The sequence below is a fragment of the Microcaecilia unicolor genome, chromosome 1 (assembly GCF_901765095.1).
Source record: "Microcaecilia unicolor chromosome 1, aMicUni1.1, whole genome shotgun sequence".
Taxonomy (NCBI): Eukaryota; Metazoa; Chordata; class Amphibia; order Gymnophiona; family Siphonopidae; genus Microcaecilia; species Microcaecilia unicolor.
In genome coordinates this window covers 627,595,792-627,614,643 of record NC_044031.1, presented here as the reverse complement: position 1 = coordinate 627,614,643, position 18,852 = coordinate 627,595,792, and the positions used below count along the sequence as shown (strand labels likewise).

The 18,852-nt window shown below is 44.0% G+C and overlaps 1 protein-coding gene across 1 annotated transcript in view; it reads right to left on the bottom strand.

Annotated features, from left to right (window-relative positions):
* FBXL6 (F-box and leucine rich repeat protein 6) overlaps positions 1–18,852 on the bottom strand; it is a 118,459-nt gene that overhangs the window by 37,867 nt on the left and 61,740 nt on the right. The window contains 2 exon segments of the mRNA XM_030220699.1: positions 10,974–11,205; positions 11,660–11,773. Coding sequence (XP_030076559.1) covers positions 10,974–11,205; positions 11,660–11,773 — 346 coding nt within the window.

Genomic DNA, 18,852 nt, shown 5'->3' with positions numbered 1-18,852 from the left:
CAGACAGGGGAGCAGGGGCAGCGTTTTGCATAAGAAAAGCCCGATGCAGCAGCAAAATGAACTCAGGGGAAAAACCCCCCAGACTGTGCACTTCTGCAGCCTGGGCCACGGCCCTAGACGCACCCTCAACCGGCGCTCGCAAGAGCGGGGGAGAAACATGCTGCGCATCCAAAATGGCGTCCGGCGCGAAACTCCGAGAAGGAGCCACGCGGAAAGAACGGCGCTTAACTTTGGCCGCTTTCTTGCCGTCGCCCGAATCAAGGGCAACCATAGCATTAACGTCTCCCACCTCGAGGGCGGCCCAAGAAGAAGCCGTCCGAGCAGAGTGGCCGGCCAAAATGGAGGGGCAGAGCAGCGGGGGATGGGCGCTTATGGCGGGAAAAACCGCCGCACCGGAGGAAGAACCGGGACACTGACCAGACTCCAAACTGATGCCCAAAAAGGGCGATTCAGGCTTGGAAACCCCCCGCATCCCCGCTAGACGCGCACACGCGGTCTGGGGAGCGATTCTTCACGCCCTCGCCCTCCGATGCCATAAGCCACGTGGAGACCAATCGGGGAATCCCCTGCCCGCTACAAAAGGTAAAAATTACCTGCTCCTCGCTGTAACGAACTGGTGTCCCAGTAAGCAGCTGCAATAAACGCTGATATAAACGCCCTTAAAGGACGTCCAAAATTTTTTTTTTTTTTTTTTAACGGAGGCAGCGGGAGGGGGAGAAAAGGAGGGACCTGGCACCACCAGGTTTGCACTTGCTCAAGAAGAGCCCTCAACCCCAGGTACTCAACAAAACCTAACAATTAGGCCTGGAGACCTAGCTAGAGCTGCTGCTGTGTGTGACCACCACCTGCTGAGATAGAGAATATACTGGGGAGTTTCCGGCAGCACATGACCACATATAGGGAGGCAAAAGGATTGCTCTCTATCTCCACCTGCTGGTATATGGACACAACCCACCAGTTTATGGATTGATCAGCATGATGATATGGAATAGTCTCTTATCCTTCTAAGTTTCCACAGTGTTTTGAAGCATTTTGATGTTACTGCTGATAGTGTTAGATGTTTGTCGAGAATAATTACTAGTATTTTTAGTAGCTTTTCAATGTGGTATGTTTGTTGGTTGATTGTGAATTTTTGGTAGGATGTGGGGTTGTGTGGGCTGGATAGTACTAGGAATTTGGTTTTGTCTCTGTTTAGTTTGAGTTTGAAAGTTGTTGCCCATTCTTTCATGAGGTCCATGCCTTTTTTTTTTTTTTTAAATTTTATTCTGCATGTTTGCGATGCTGCTTTGAAAAGGTATGAAGATTGCGACGTCATCTGCATAAATAAATGGGTTGAAGCCCATTTGTTCCAGTTTTTTTTCCCCGAGTGGCACCATCATTACGTTGAACACTGGTGGTGATATTGGCGATCCCTGTGGTAGGCCGCACTCAGAGATCCATGCTGCTGATGTTTGGTTGGACATTTTTACAATATAGAATCTGATCTTTAGGAAGCCGTTGAACCACGTTGCCACTGCACCACTGATTCCTATATTGTCAAGCAGTGTCACTAGTGTGTTATGGTCTACTAAGTTGAACGAACTTGACATATTGAATTGTAATAGTAGCACGTTTTTGTCCTTAGCACAGTACGCTTTTGAATTTCGTTATCAGGGTGGTTATGACGGTCTCAGTGCTGTGCTGTGGCCTGAACCCTGATTGAGAGGTTTGAAAAATTGAAAATTGTCAGGTATTCCATTAGTTGTTGTGTTATTAGGCCTTCCATCGTTTTAGTCAACAGTGGCATTGAGGTCACTGGTCTGTAATTTGCGATTTCACTGATCTTGCTGGTTGTATGATTACTATGACCCCTTTGTCTACTGGGAATTGACCTCTTTCAAACACGTATGTGATGTGTTTGGTGACGTGCTCAATGAACCAGTCCAGTGGGTTTTTCCATTATGTAGTTGGGGCATTTGTCTAGTTGGCACAATGCATGCGGGTATTTTGTTAGTAGTGTCTTTACTGTGTCTGCTTGGGGTGGTTTGAAAGTGGTCCATATTCTGTCTGCCGTGGTATAATTGTTTGTCAGGCTTCTCACGGAAGCACAGGGTTTGTGAGCCCAAAACCACCCCCAAACCAGAGGCAAGGCAGAACAGGACTGGAACCCCAGACTGGAGTTGCAGCAGAGGCAAACAAGCTGGGACAGGCAGAGCAGGAACAGCTAGACTTCACCTGCGCTTGACCGCCGTTTCCCAGGAGTTGAGCCCCTGGGTACAGGTGGCCAGCAGGACTTACAGGACAGGGCAGGAACTGGATACCAACAGGAAACACACAACAGAGTCTGGACTAAAAGCTGCCAGGCAGCCACTAAGACAGAAACACAGACAGGTGAGAGTCAAGACTGAAAGCTGCCAAGCAGCCACTAAAAAGGAACACAGACACAAGACAAGGAAATGCAGACCAGAAACAAGACTAGGAACTAAGCAATAAAACCAAAGCTAACTACACACAAACAAACTAGAACCAGGCAAGAAACTCAGACTAGAACTGGACTAGGAAGAAGTGCACAGAGCACACCCACATACCAGGGACCTTAGACGATGCAAAGGCCGACACAGAAGTTTCCAGGTGGCTAATAAAGCCCATCAGCAGCTGAAGTTTAGCTGCAGGAATCACAAGGCAGCTACGGGTGCTGTTCAGGCACAAACAAGAAAAGCAAGTCTGGCAGCCTGGAAGATCCGGACCGGACTAGGCTGAAGTCTGGAACGTGTGACAGTTCATAGCAGCCACTGGTTCAGGCCACCAGAGGGCAAGGTGAGCACAGACAAGGAAACAGTCACCACCGTGACATTGTTGTTTGTTTCACATATATGAAGATGGTGACGTCATCTGCATAAATAAATGCTTAGTTGTGGTTTTGCAAGGTTTATCTTATGTTTGCTATTTTATTTTTGAAGTATTGTGCAAGCTCATCTGCAGTTGGTGGTGTTTCAGTTGTCACCATTACGTGGGTTTTCAGTAGTTTGTTCACGAGTTCAAATATTTTTTTCGTATTGTTTTGGTTGAAGTTTGTGTATGTACTGTAGAATTCTGCTTCAGCTTTCTTTATGCTGTTTTTTTTTGTTTGTTCTTATGTCTTTTTTCCATATGGTTTTGTGTGTGTTTTGTTTTTGGCCCATGCTCTTTCTAGTTTCCTGCATAGTTTCTTCATGTGTAGTAGTTTGTCATTAAACCAGGGACATGGTTTTTTTTGTTTTTAAGTGGCGCTATTTTGTTTAACATATTTTTGCTTTTTTCATCCCAGTTTCTCATAAAGTGACCATCCTTGAGTGATATGTCACTGAGTTCATTTATCGCTGTTCAGAATGTAATGTTGTCCATTTTCCCTCTGGTTGCGGTGTGTGGGGTCCTTGGTTCTCTTTTCTTGTTGTTTTCTTTCCATTTTAGTGTGAATGTGAGCTTGCTGTGGTCTGACCATGGTACTTTTTCCCAATGTGTGGCTTGTTAATATATGGTTGTTATTTGTTGAGAATCTATGGGCAAGTATGTCTAATTGGTGTCCTTTTGTGTGCGATGAGACTCCTTGTGCTGTTGTGAGATTCCATTGGTTTATGAAGTTCATTAGTGTTCTGGTGTTTGTGTCATTTTTTTTTTTCTAGGTGCAGGTTTATGTCGCCTCTTAGTAGGACGTTTGGGTGACTGGTGCAGATGTTTGATACGAAGTTCGTAAAATCATCTTGGACGTTTGTTCAGCTTCCTGGGGGGGGGGGGGGGGGGGGGTCAGTGGAATAATCTGATGCATAACTGGTCAGTTAGTGTTTTTGTCAGTTATTTTGAATGCCAGGATTTTGATTGTTGAGGATGTGTGTTTAGTGACAGGTTCTGCTGTGAAGGAGAATTTGGATATTATTGCAACACCTCCTCCCCTCTTTTTGTATCTGTTGATATATATTATTTTGTATCCTGGTGGTCATAGGTCTAGTATTGCAGGGTCATCTTCAAGGCGCAGCCATGTTTCAGTTATAAGCAGTAGTCTGAGTTGTTTGTTTCATTCCAGTCTCTTAGTAATGTCTTCTTGTTTACTGCCGATCTCACATTTATATACCCTGTAGGTATTGGGACATATGTATTGTGTTTAATGTTGGTGCTTTTTACAGTTTGTAGTTGTCTGTCTGTTCTGCTGTTGTGGTTTTGCTAGGAGTTGTTCATGTTTGATTTTATATTGCTGGTTGTTTAGTTTGGCCTCTCTGTTGTTGTTTAGGTAGTGATTGGGTTCTTCCTGTTGTCGGATTGAGTGTCTTCTTCCTGGCATTTTTCGCCATTCTTCTGGGGTTGTTGCTGGTATCTGCATTATCCCCGTTGCTATTGTGCAGTAGAGGATCCAATTCGCTGTATTATTGTGTCTCTGACCAGATTGCTCAACTGGAATCCAGTTCTCAAACTGGACCAGAACCAGCCTCAGATAAGCTTCTGGCCATTGTGCAAGGCACTTCAACCCCAAAATCCCTCTCCCAGAGAAAAGGGGAAATGAGAGGAAAGGGACTTGGATCCCTTCAAGTATGCCATTTCTTTCTCTTCCAGGCTTGGCAAATGCTGCTCATCCTGCACAGTGAACTATCATCTGTTGTAGTTAGAGAAACAATGAATATCTGTGCCCTCATGGTGCCACTAACAGGTGAATCACACACACAATTACTTTACTTCTCTGTCTCCATCTGCTGGTCGATGGACATAATCCCACAGGTTCTGGATTAGTCTGGTCTGGGGTGGACGTTAAGGAAGAATACATAATATGTTTATCCTACAATCTTTTTTTTCCCTAAGACAATTTACCAGCAAGTAATATTTAAAGTGCAACTTTCTCTTAGAAGAAAAACTATTTTAATGAATAATCAAATGTATAAGTACATAAGTACACACGTATTGCCATACTGGGACAGACCAAAGGTCCATCAAGCCCAGCATCCTGTTTCCAACAGTGGCCAATCCAGGTCACAAATACCTGGCAAGATCCCAAAAAAGTAAAAAAACATTTTATACCGCTTATCCCAGAAATAGTGGATTTTCCCCAATTCCTTTTAATAATTGTCTATGGACTTTTCCTTCAGGAAGCCGTCCAAACCTTTTTAAAACTCCGCTAAGCAAACCGCCTTTACCACATTCTCTGGCAACAAATTCCAGAGTTTAATTACATGTTGAGTGAAGAAAAAATTTCTCCGATTCATTTTAAATTTACTATATTGTAGCTTCATTGTATGCCCCCTAGTCCTAGTACTTTTGAAAAGGGTAGACACTAGAGAGTTGCACGGGAACTGGGTTTGCGGGAATCCCGCAGAACCCGCGGGATTCCCGCGGGGATGGAAGCAGTTCTGCGGGGATCCCGTGGTGACAGAAGCAGTTCCTGTGGGGTTCCCGTGGGGACGGAAGCAGTTCCTGTGGGGTTCCCATGGAAGTGTATGCTGCACTTGCGCCAGCCTCTCACCTACTGAGTACCAAGTTCTTTGAGTGCTGTCTCCTCCTCCTCCTTGCTTTAACAGCACAGATGTGGAAAGCCTCCATTAAGGAATGGTGGCGAAATTCAAAAAGGCATGGGATGAACACAGAGGATCTCTATTTAGAAAATGGAAGTTATAAAAAACCTAAACTTAAATGGCTGCATGTGTGTGGATGTGTTGCATAACACTTACATGGTGACTCTGGCTGTGATGAACTAGGGCCGATACTGGGAGACCTGTACGGTCTGTGTCTCAAACGGCAATCTGGTTTTGGATGGGCTGGAAAGGGTTTAGACAGCAACTTTAGTGGCTGGAACATGAGGACAGTTCTGGACAGACTTTTACGGTCTGTGTCCCGCAAATGAGAAGATGAATAGGCTGGAGTGGGCTTTGAGGGCAACTCCAGCAGCTGGAACATAAGGATAGGGCAAGGCGGACTTCTATGGTCTATGTCCCAGAAACACTACAGAAAGACCGTAATCAAGTATATATCATCACATTCATTGTTGATTTAATCATGAATTGATAATGATTGTGACTATTGGGCAGACTGGATGGACCGATCAATTTTTTATCTGCTGTCATTTACTATTACTATAGTACTACCAGGCTGATGCACAGACCTCAGCTCTGACATAAGCATGAGCATCAGATGTCACCTGCCCTACTAGCACGTGCATGTGGTGATCTCTTAGCACACAGTGCCAGTGAATCAGAGAAGTCTTATATGTGTGCACCAGAGTGTTCCAGCTTCCGTTCCTTCCTTGCCTGCAGTGCTGCGGCTCAAACCCAGAGACTGAGAGAGTTGACAGGAATTTTTTTTTTTTAATGTACCATTAAATTCTTGTGGGTGAGGACAGGTTAAATTCTTGCGAGGACGGGCAGGGACGGGTAAGATTCCCTGTGGGGATGGAGGGGACGGGTTAGATTTCCCACGGGGTTGGGTGGGGACGGGTTGGATTTCTGTCCCCGTGCAACTCTCGATGCTTTACATCTACCCGTTCAACTCCACTCATTATTTTATAGACCTCTATCATATCTCCCCTCATCCATCTTTTCTCCAAGCTGAAGAGCCCTAGCCGCTTTAGCCTTTCCTCATAGGGAAGTCATATCCCATCCCCTTTATCATTTTCGTCACCCTTCTCTGCACCTTTTCTAATTCCACTATATCTTTTTTGAGCTGTGGCGACCAGAATTGAACACAATATTCGAGATGCAGTAGCACCATGGAGCAAATACAAAGGCATTATAACATCCTCGTTTTTGTTTTCCATTCCTTTTCTAATAATACCTAACGTTCTATTTGCTTACTTAGCCACAGCAGCACACTGAGCAGAAGGGTTCAACGTATCAACGACGACACCTAGATCCCTTTCTTGGTCTGTGACCCCTAACGTAGAACCTTGCATGACATAGCTATAATCCGGGTTCCTCTTTCCCACTTGCATCATTTTGCACTTGCTCACATTAAACGACATCTGCCATTTAGATGCCCAGTCAGTCTCCCAGTCTCGTAAGGTCCTCTTGAAATTTTTCAGAATCCTCCCGCGATTTTACGACTTTGAATAACTTTGTGTCATCAGCAAATTTAATTACCTCACTAGTTACGCCCATCTCTAGGTCATTTATAAATATGTTAAAAAGCAGCAGTCCCAGCACAGACCCCTGGAGAACCCCACTAACTACCCTTCTTCATTGAGAATACTGACCATTTAACCCTACTCTGTTTTCTATCTTTTAACCAGTTTTTAATCCACAAAACACTACCTCCTATTCCATGACTCTCCAATTTCCTCTGGAGTCTTTCATGAGGTACTTTGTCAAACGCCTTCTGAAAATCCAGATAAACAATATCAACCGGCTCACCTTTATCCACGTTTGTTCACCCCTTCAAAGAAATGTAATAGATTGGTGAGGCAAGATTTCCCTTCACTAAATCCATGTTGTCTCATTAATCCATGCTTTTGAATATGCTCTGTAATTTTGTTCTTTATAATATTCTCTACCATTTTGCCCGGTACCGATGTCTGACTCACCGGACTATAATTTCCCAGATCTCCTCTGGAATCTTTAAAATAAATCGGCGTCACATTGGCCACCCTCCAATCTTCCGGTACCATGCTCGATTTTAAGAATAAATTACATATTACTAATAGCTCCGCAAGTTCATTTTTCAGTTCTAACAGTACTCTGGGATGAATACCATCCGATCCAGAAGATTTGCTATTCTTCAATTTGTAGAATTGCCCCATTACATCCTCCAGGTTTATTTTTTGTTACATTTGTACCCCTCGCTTTCCCACTCATGGCAGGCTCAATGCGGCTTACATGGGGCAATGGAGGGTTAAGTGACTTGCCCAGAGTCACAAGGAGCTGCCTGTGCCTGAAGTGGGAATCGAACTCAGTTCCTCAGTTCCCCAGGACCAAAGTCCACCACCCTAACCACTAGGCCACTCCTCCACAGTCTCTCTGACTCATCAACTTCAAATACCATTTCTGGCACCAGTATCTCAACCAAATCTTCTTTGGTGAAGACTGAAGCAAAGAATTCATTTAATCTCTCTGCTATGGCTTTGTCTTCCCCCATCGTCCCTTTTACTCCTTGGGCATCTAGCGGTCCAACCGATTCTTTTGCTGGCTTCCTGCTTTTAATATACCTAAACAAATTTTTACTATGTGTTTTTGCCTCCAACGCAATCTTTTTTTTTTTTTTTTTTAAGTCTCTCTTAGCCTTCCTTATCAGCGCTTTGCATTTGACTTGACATTCCTTATGCTGCTTCTTATTATTTTCAGTCGGTTCCTTCTTCCATTTTCTGATGGATTTTCTTTTAGCTCTAATAGCTTTCTTCACATCACTTTTTAACCTTGCCAGCTGTCGTTTGGTCTTCCGTCCTCCTTTTTTAATACGAGGAATATATTTGGCCTGGGCTTCCAGGATGGTGTTTTTGAACAGCATCCATGCTTGATGTAAATTTTTGACCCTCGCAGTCGCTCCTATAAGTTTTTTTTTCACCGTTCTTCTCTTTTTATCATAGTCTCCTTTTTTAAAGTTAAACACTAACGTATTTGATTTCCTATGTATACTTACTTCAAAGTTAATATCAAATCCGATCATATTATGATCACTGTTATCAAGCGGCCCCAGCACCATTACCGCCCGCACCAGATCATGCGCTCCACTAAGAACTAGGTCTAGAATTTTTCCTTCTCTCGTCGGCTCCTGTACCAGCTGCTCCATAAAGCAGTCCTTGATTTCGTCAAGGAATTTTACCTCCCTAGCATGCCCAGATGTTACATTTACCCAGTCAATATCAGGGTAATTTAAATCACCCATTATTATTGTGTTGCCCAGTTTGTTTGCATCCCTAATTTCCTTTAACATTTCTGCATCCGTCTGTTCATCCTGGCCAGGAGGACGGTAGTACACTCCTATCACTATCCTTTTCCCCTTTACACATGGAATTTCAATCCATAGTGATTCCAAGATGTGTTTTGCTACTTGCAGAATTTTCAATCTATTTGATTCAAGGCTCTCCCTAATATACAATGCTACCCCTCCACCAATTCGATCCACCCTATCACTACGATATAATTTGTACCCCAGTATGACAGTATCCCACTGGTTATCCTCCTTCCACTAGGTCTCAGAGATGCCTATTATATCTAATTTTTCATTTAGTGCAATATATTCTAACTCTCCCACCTTATTTCGTAGGCTTCTGGCATTCGCATATAGTCATTTCAAACTATGTTTGTTGTTCCTATTTACATCATGCTCAGTACTTGACAGTATTAATGTGCAATCTTTTTATTTTTATTTAAGGACACCTGATCTACTATGGTCTCTTTTGCAACCTCACCATCGGGATACCCTATCTTCCCTGTTTTGGTGATATCTTTGAAAGATACCTTATCCCGAACCATGCGCTTTTGAGCGACTGTCGGCCTTCGCCCAGTGTCTAGTTTAAAAGCTGCTCTATTTCCTTTTTAAATGCCAATGCCAGCAGCCTAGTCCCACCCTGGTTAAGGTAGAGCCCATCCTTTCGGAATAGGTTCCCCCTTCCCCAGAATGTTGCCCAGTTCCTAACAAATCTAAAACCCTCCTCCCTGCACCATCGTCTCATCCACGCATTGAGACTCCGGAGCTCTGCCTGTCTCTTGGGTCCTGCGTGTGAAACGGGTAGCATTTCAGAAAATGCTACCCTAGAGGATCTGGATTTCAGCTTTTTATCTAAGAGCCTAAATTTGGCTTCCAGAACCTCTCTCCCACATTTTCCTATGTCATTGGTACCCACAGGTACCAAGACAGCCAGCTCCTCCCCAGCACTATCTAAAATCCTATCTACGTGACGAGCGAGGTCTGCCACCTTCGCACCAGGTTGGCAAGTCACCAGGCGATCCTCATGTCCACCAGCCACCCAGCTATCTATATGCCTAATGATCGAATCACCAACTACAACAGCTGTCCTAACCCTTCCCTCCTGAGCAGCACTTGGAGTCATATCCTCGGTGCGAGAGGATAATACAGGTCCTGGCTATAGGAGTACTTCCTACTTCACCAGAGTGATGCTCTCCTTCTAGGAGACCTCTCTCCTCCAAGGTAGCACAGGGTTACCAGACTGGAGGTGGGACTTCTCTACAACATCCCTGTAGGTCTTCTATATATACCTCTCTGTCTCCCTCAGCTCCACCAAGTCTGCTACTCTAACCTCAAGAGAACAAGACACGTTCTCTGAGAGCTAGGAGCTCTTTGCATCAAGCACACACATATGACATCTCACCAACTGGGAGATAATCATACATGTGACACAATGCAAAAGACTGGATAGCACCACTCTCGCTGCTGGACTACTGACTACATCTAAGTAGTTTTGAGTTTTTCAATAATTTAAAACTTGCAACAGTATTGAGGATATTAGCCTAATATAAATATGTCTTTTAGTTTACATAGTATATTGTATGATTTACTTAGTGTTTCCTTCTTAGATGGTAATGAAATGTGTTTAAAATTCTGTAAGAGCACTCCTTGCTTGTTACCCTAATTACAATAACTGACTATAAATGAAGAGTTGTCCTAGGGGTGGGAAGACTAAACTAGATCCTGCAGTGCCTGCTAGAGTCTATCTGTTAATACTGTGGTACAATGTTCAAGTTTTAAAACTAAGGGGAAAAAAAACTATGGAGCTAAGTTGATAAAATTTGCTTTTTTATATTTTTATTTTGCCTATCACTAACCTACAATTCCTCCTTTAAACTCCAATCTTTAAATTCCCAAAGCACAAAGCAAAGTAGTGTTCACTTACCAGAGAAATGTCCTCTTCTCTCAGAATTACTCAATCGTATACAGAATCACTAAAGTACAAAAATCTCATACTCTAAAGCTCTACTATTTAGAGATGCCTCCAGAACAGAGTAAGAAGCACTGGGTTGGGTAGAGGAGTAGGACTTTACGTAGTATAAAAAATGGCAGGAGTACCCTCCTGCATCCCAGCTCACCAGTGCAGGGGAGTCGCAGAAGCCCAGCTGGTGTGACACGATAACACCCACGCAAGTCCAGAACACAGAGATTGGAGGAAGTCCGGAGGATCCGCAAACATATATCATCATCAACAAAAGAATAAGAAGAGGTAGCCAAGCTGAGCTCCAGAAGGTCTGGGAAGCCAAGGGAGCTTTGTAGGGCCTTTGCACTGCCCTTAGGAGACCAGATCACATTCAGTAGCCGAAGCACCTGAAATACAGTAACAGAGTAATGTGTGCAAATAAGAACATCTTGTCTCTCCTCTCTCCCCACACTCCCAGCAACCTAGTGACAACCCGACTGTCTGACATCTAATCTGCTCCTCTCTCTCACCAATGCTTCCCGTCTTTCAACATTTCGAAGTGGGGTGTGTTGTGAAAATTCTAGATATGTGCAGGGGGCCGGGAACTAAAAGGGAGTATTCCAATGACTGTAGCCAGGGTAGGAGGGGTAAATGAGGAGACAAGTGCTGCATCACCTGCTACCGAGGAGGATGAGGAAAGAGGTGGATGCTGCAGCAGCAAGCATGTCTATTTGTGTGTGTGTGTGTGTGTGTGTGTGGGTGTGGGTGGGGGGGGGGGGGGGGGGAAACACTACTTGAACATAAGGCAGGCAAAGTACTGTGATACATTCATGTAAGGTGGGGTGGGGGTTGCTGAGGTACCTGTAATTGGGGACAGCCTGCCTGCAGAGCTTCAATACATAACTGCATAGATGGTACATCTTGGCTAATATCGGTTGTCACTTCCAGCAGTTGCAGCATTGAGCAACTGCCACTCTGCAAAAACAAATGACATAAGAAGAGCCAAAGTCAAATAGCATCTGTGCTGGGTAAAGTGGAGAGAAGAGATGCACATTCCCTAGAAGTGCAAGAAAAAAAAAGAAAAAAAGAAAAAGAAAAGAATCAATGCCTTCCCAGAAAGATCAGAAAAAATATGTTGCAACCTGCCACTAGACCAGAAACAGAACCTGGTAAGTGCCCTTTTCTTGTCTTTCCTCTGATTCATAACGGTACTTTATTATTAATACTACAGTAGTATATTCAGTTTTATTTTTCATGCCTTTATTTTCATTTAAATATTTATTGGTTTTGAAAATTGCAACATTCATCACATAAAAATTATGTAAAAATAATACTACCGTCTACAATAAAGCAATTGAACCTAAATCTTGTGACTATTGTCCTTAGTTTAGGATAAGAATATAATTATGATTTCAAGAATAAATACAATTTCAGATTCAATTATAACCCCCCAAGCAAATTAGGCTTAAAACCGTCAGTTCTTTCTAGTACTACTAATTTCTATAGAGCTTGTATAGGTACACAGTATTGTACACCTAACACGTATGAGATAGTAATAGTGGTAGTAGTAGTAGAGCAGGGACTATCTATCATTTCTATAACACTACTAGACCTTCAGTGCTGTACACTAAACCAGGGGCGTAGCCAGACCTCGGCGGGAGGGGGGGGGGGCGCACTGTTTAGCCGCTTCCCCCTGCCGCCGACCCCCCCCCCCCCCGCATCAGGTACCTTGTTTGCTGGCGGGGGTCCCCAATCCCCGCCAGCCGAAGAGTCTTCTTCAGCGCAGGTCGACTCCGGCGGCGCCTTCGTTGTGTGATCACCTGTTTCTGATGCCTTACGTCCTGCACGGGGCTACATGCACGATGCAGGACGTAAGGCGTCAGAAACAGGTGATCACACAACGAAGGCGCCGGAGTTGACCGGAACTGAAGAAGACTCGTCAGCTGGCGGGGTTTGGGGACCCCTGCCAGCAAACAAGGTACCTGTTGCGGTGGTGGGGCGGCGGCAAGGGCAAATGTAGAGGGGGCCAGGGTGTAATCTGTTGGACCCATGCCTCCACGTAGCTACGCCCCTGCACTAAACACATATGAGACCGTCCCTGCTCTACTACTACTACTAATTTCTATAGCGCTACTTGACATACACAGTGCTGTACACTGAACATGTAAGAGACAGTCCCTACTCTACTACTACTGCTACGTACCATTTCTATAGCACTACTAGATCCCTGCTCTACTACTACTTATTTCTATAGCACTACAAGAAGTATGCAGAGCTGTACACTAAACACGAGACAGTCCCTGCTCTACTACTACTTATTTCTATAGCACTACAAGACTTACATAGCACTGTACACTAAACACGTTTGAGACAGTCCCTGCTCTTCTACTAGTACTACGTATCATCATTTCTAAACTGCTACTAGACGTGTGCAGCGCTGTACACTAAACAAGAGAAAGTCCCTGCTCTACTACTAATTTCTATAGCACAAGACGTACGTAGCACTGTACACTAAACACGCTCTTCCACTACTACTAATCTTTTCTGTAGCGCTACTAGATGTACAAAGTGATGTACACTAAATACGTACGAGACAGTCCCTGCTCTTATACTAGTACTACGTAACATTTCTGAAGTGCTACTAGACGTGAGAAGCGCTGTACACTAAACATGAGACAATCCCTGCACTACTACTACCATTAATACTTGTTTCTATAATGCTACAAGATGTACACAGCACTGTACATTAAATACGTATGAGACAGCCCCTGCTCTGCTACTAATCATTGATATAGTGCTACTAGATGTATGCAGCATTATACAATAAAAATGTACGAGTCAGTCCATGCTCTACTACTACTACTTATTTCTATAGTACTACTAGACATATGCAGCACTGTACACTAAACATGTAAGACAGTCCCTGCTGTACTACTACTACTTATCTTTTCTATAGCATCATTAGAGGTACGCAGCTCTGTACACTAAACACGTTTGAGGAAGTCCCTGCTTTTCTTCTACTAATAATCATTTCTATAGCACTACTAGACATACACAGCATTGTACATTAAACACATATGAGAGTCCTTGCTCTACTACTATCATTTCTATAGTGCTACTAGGTGTACACAGAGCAGTGCACTAAACCTATACGAGACAGTTCCTGTAACTACTACTATTGCTGCTGCTGCTGCTACTACTTATTTCTAAAGCGCCACTAAACAGAGTGCTATACACTAACAGTCCCTGCTATAGTACTACTACTCATTTCTATAGCGTCACTAGACGTAGGCAGCACTGTACACTAACCACATATGAGACAGCCGCTGCTCAACTACTACTAATTTCATAGAGTAACTAGACATACATAGTGCTGTACATTAAACACATAAGACAGTGCCTGCTCTACTACTACTAATCATTTCAATAGCACTACTAGATGTATGCAGCGCTGTTTAGTAAACATGTAAGAGACAATTCCTGCTCTACTTTATTTATTTGCTGCATTTGTATCCCACATTTTCCCACCTATTTGCAGGCTCAATGTGGCTTACAATGTTCCTTCATGGCAATTGCCACTCCAGAGTAAAAGGTACAATTGTCATTTCATAGTGTACATGGATGACATGATAGATCAACATTTCAGAATGGAAGATACAATTGGTATTATATTAAGAATATAGAAGGCATAGTAGATTATACAGACAAGATAGTCGAACGTTTATCAGAGTAAAGATGTAGTTGGTATTGTGTAAAGAGATAGGCAATAAGGCATAGGAGAAAACATTCAGCATTTCAAGTAGGTGATGGTGTATTTCAGTTCCTTTTATGGGTCCTTGTGGTATGCCTTGTTGAAGAGGTAAGTCTTCAGTGATTTACGAAAGTTGATTAGGTTGTGAATTATTTTCATGTCTTTTGGTAAAGCATTCCACAACTGCGTACTCATATAGGCGAAGCTGGACGCATGTGTAGTTTGTATTTTATTCCTTTGTAGTTGGAGAAGTGGAGATTTAGAAATGTGCGTGCTGATCTTTTAGCATGTCTGGGTGGCAAGTCAATTAGGTCTGTCATGTAGGCCGGAGCATCTCCGTGAATGATTTTCTGAGTCAGAGTGCAGACCTTGAACGAAGCCAGTGTAGCTTTTCTCTTAGGGGTTTAGCACTTTCATATTTTGTTTTGCCAAATATGAGTCTGGCAGCTGTGTTTTGAGCCATTTGAAGTTTCTTGATGCGTTGCTCTTTACAGCCTACATAAAGTGAGTTGCAGTAGTCAAGATGACTTAGCACGATTGATTGTATCAAATTACGAAAAATGTTTCTGGGCAAGAAAGGTCTTACTCTTTTTAGTTTCCACATAGAATGGAACATTTTCTTTGTTGTATTTTTTACATGGTTTTCAAGTGTAAGATTTCAGTCAAAGGTAACTCCAAGAATTTTCAGGGTGTCTGATACGGGAAGGGAGAAGTTTGGTGTGGTTATGGAGGTGAATTTGTTTGTGTTATATTGAGATGTGAGTATAAGACATTGTGTTTTTTCTGCGTTAAGTTGTAATTGAAATGCATCCGCCCAGGAATGCATGATTTGGAAGCTGTGGTTGATGACATTGGTGATTTCCTTTAAGTCTTGTTTGAACGGTATGTAAATCGTGGGGTTCAGGTCTTGGTCAGATAGCGATTTGGCCAGGGGTATCATCATAAGTATAGTGACCATCAAACGGTTTGTTTTGATGTAACAGCTCATGTGGATGGCGGCCACTCCAAACTCAAAGTCCTGGATTTCAAGCGAGCTGACTTTAACAAAATGGAAGAATACCTGAGGAAGGAGCTGATGGGCTGGGAGGACATAAGAGAAGTGGAAGGACAGTGGTCCAGGCTAAAAGAAGTAATAAACAGGGCCACAGACCTTTATGTAAGGAGGGTAAATAAAAGCAAGAGAAAAAGGAAACCGATATGGTTTTCAAAGCAAGTGGCTGAGAAAATAAAGGCTAAAGAGTTAGCGTTCCAGAAATACAAAAAATCTCAAGTAGAGGAACACGGGGAGGAATACCGGATGAAACTGAAAGAAGCCAAGAGAGAGGTACGTCTGGCGAAGGCGCAAGCGGAAGAACAAATGGCTAGAAATGTACGGAGGGGAGACAAAATCTTCTTCAGGTATATTAGTGAAAGGAGAAAGACTAAAAAGGGGATTGTGAGACTACAGCAAAACGCTATGTAGAAAATGATGAAGAAAAAGCCAATTTGCTAAATAGATACTTTTGTTCTGTTTTTACTGAAGAAAATCCTGGGGAAGGACAGAGAGGGACTGGCAAAAGTACACCTGAAAACGAAGTGGATAGAGCACCGTTCACGGAAGAGAGTGTATATGAACAACTTGGAAAGCTAAAGGTGGACAAAGCCATGGGGCCGGACAGGATCCACCCCAGAATACTGAGGGAGCTCAGAGAGGTTCTGGCGGGTCCTCTTAAAGATTTGTTTAATAAATCCTTGGAGACGGGAGAGGTTCCGAGGGATTGGAGAATGGCGGAGGTGGTCCCTCTTCACAAAAGTGGGGATAGGGAAGAAGCTGGAAACTACAGGCCGGTAAGCCTCACTTCGGTTATTGGAAAAGTAATGGAAGCCATGCTGAAGGAAAGGATAGTGAATTTCCTGGAAGCCAATAAGTTGCAAGATCCGAGACAACATGGTTTCACCAAAGGGAAGTCGTGCCAAACGAATCTCATTGAATTCTTTGACTGGGTGACGGGAGAATTAAATCAAGGACGTGCTATGGACGTCATCTACTTAGATTTCAGCAAGGCTTTTGACACGGTTCCCCACAGGAGGCTCTTGAATAAACTAGAAGGGCTGAAGATAGGACCCGAAGTGGTGAACTGGATTAGGAACTGGTTGACGGGCAGACGCCAGAGGGTGGTAGTGAATGGAGTTCGCTCGGAGGAGGGAAAGGTGAGTAGTGGAGTGCCTCAGGGATCGGTGCTGGGGCCCATTCTGTTCAATATATTTGTGAGTGACATTGCCAAAGGGTTACAAGGTAAAGTTTGCCTTTTTGCGGATGACACCAAGATTTGCAACAGAGTGGACACCCCGGAGGGAGTGGAAAACATGAAAAAAGATCTGAAGAAGCTGGAACAATGGTCTAACGTTTGGCAATTAAAATTCAATGCGAAGAAATGCAAAGTGATGCACTTAGGGAGTAGAAATCCAAGGGAGGCGTATGTGTTAGGTGGGGAAAGCCTGATAGTCACGGACGGGGAGAGGGATCTTGGGGTGATAGTATCTGAGGACCTAAAGCCTATGAAACAGTGCAACAAGGCAGTGGCCGTAGCGAGAAGGTTGCTAGGCTGTATAGAGAGAGGTGTGACCAGCAGAAAAAAGGAGGTTTTAATGCCCCTGTATAAGACGTTGGTGAGGCCCCACCTGGAGTATTGTGTTCAGTTTTGGAGGCCATACCTTGCGAAGGATGTTAAAAAAATGGAAGCGGTACAAAGAAAAGCTAAAAAGGATGGTATGGGAGTTGCATTCCAAGACGTATGAAGAGAGACTTGCTGACCTGAACATGTATACTCTGGAGGAAAGGAGGAACAGGGGTGATATGATACAGACGTTCAAATATTTGAAAGGTATTAATCCGCAAACGAATCTTTTCCGGAGAGGGGAAGGCGGTAGTACGAGAGGACATGAAATGAGATTGAAGGGGGGCAGACTCAGGAAAGATGTCAGGAAGTATTTCTTCACGGAGAGGGTGGTGAACGCTTGGAATGCCCTCCCGCGGGAGGTGGTGGAGATGAAAACGGTAACAGAATTCAAGCATGCGTGGGACAGGCATAAAGGAATCCTGTGCAGAAGGAATGGATCCACAGAAGCTTAGCTGAAATTGGGTGGCGGGGGGAAGAGGGGTTGGTGGTTGAGAGGCTAGGATGGGGGAGGGCAGACTTATACGGGGTCTGTGCCAGAGCCGGTGATGGGAGGCGGGACTGGTGGTTGGGAGGCGGGAAATACTGCTGCACAGACTTATATGGTCTGTGCCCTGAAAAAGACAGGTACAAATCAAGGTAAGGTATACACATGAGTTTATCGTGGGTAGACTAGATGGACCGTGCAGGTCTTTTTCTGCCGTCATCTACTATGTTACTATGTTACTATAGCGTCACTAGACGTAGGCAGCACTGTACACTAACCACATATGAGACAGCCGCTGCTCAACTACTACTAATTTCATAGAGTAACTAGACATACAGTGGGGGAAATAAGTATTTGATCCCTTGCTGATTTTGTAAGTTTGCCCACTGACAAAGACATGAGCAGCCCATAATTGAAGGGTAGGTTATTGGTAACAGTGAGAGATAGCACATCACAAATTAAATCCGGAAAATCACATTGTGGAAAGTATATGAATTTATTTGCATTCTGCAGAGGGAAATAAGTATTTGATCCCCCACCAACCAGTAAGAGATCTGGCCCCTACAGACCAGGTAGATGCTCCAAATCAACTCGTTACCTGCATGACAGACAGCTGTCGGCAATGGTCACCTGTATGAAAGACACCTGTCCACAGACTCAGTGAATCAGTCAGACTCTAACCTCTACAAAATGGCCAAGAGCAAGGAGCTGTCTAAGGATGTCAGGGACAAGATCATACACCTGCACAAGGCTGGAATGGGCTACAAAACCATCAGTAAGACGCTGGGCGAGAAGGAGACAACTGTTGGTGCCATAGTAAGAAAATGGAAGAAGTACAAAATGACTGTCAATCGACAAAGATCTGGGGCTCCACGCAAAATCTCACCTCGTGGGGTATCCTTGATCATGAGGAAGGTTAGATATCAGCCTACAACTACAAGGGGGGAACTTGTCAATGATCTCAAGGCAGCTGGGACCACTGTCACCACGAAAACCATTGGTAACACATTACGACATAACGGATTGCAATCCTGCAGTGCCCGCAAGGTCCCCCTGCTCCGGAAGGCACATGTGACGGCCCGTCTGAAGTTTGCCAGTGAACACCTGGATGATGCCGAGAGTGATTGGGAGAAGGTGCTGTGGTCAGATGAGACAAAAA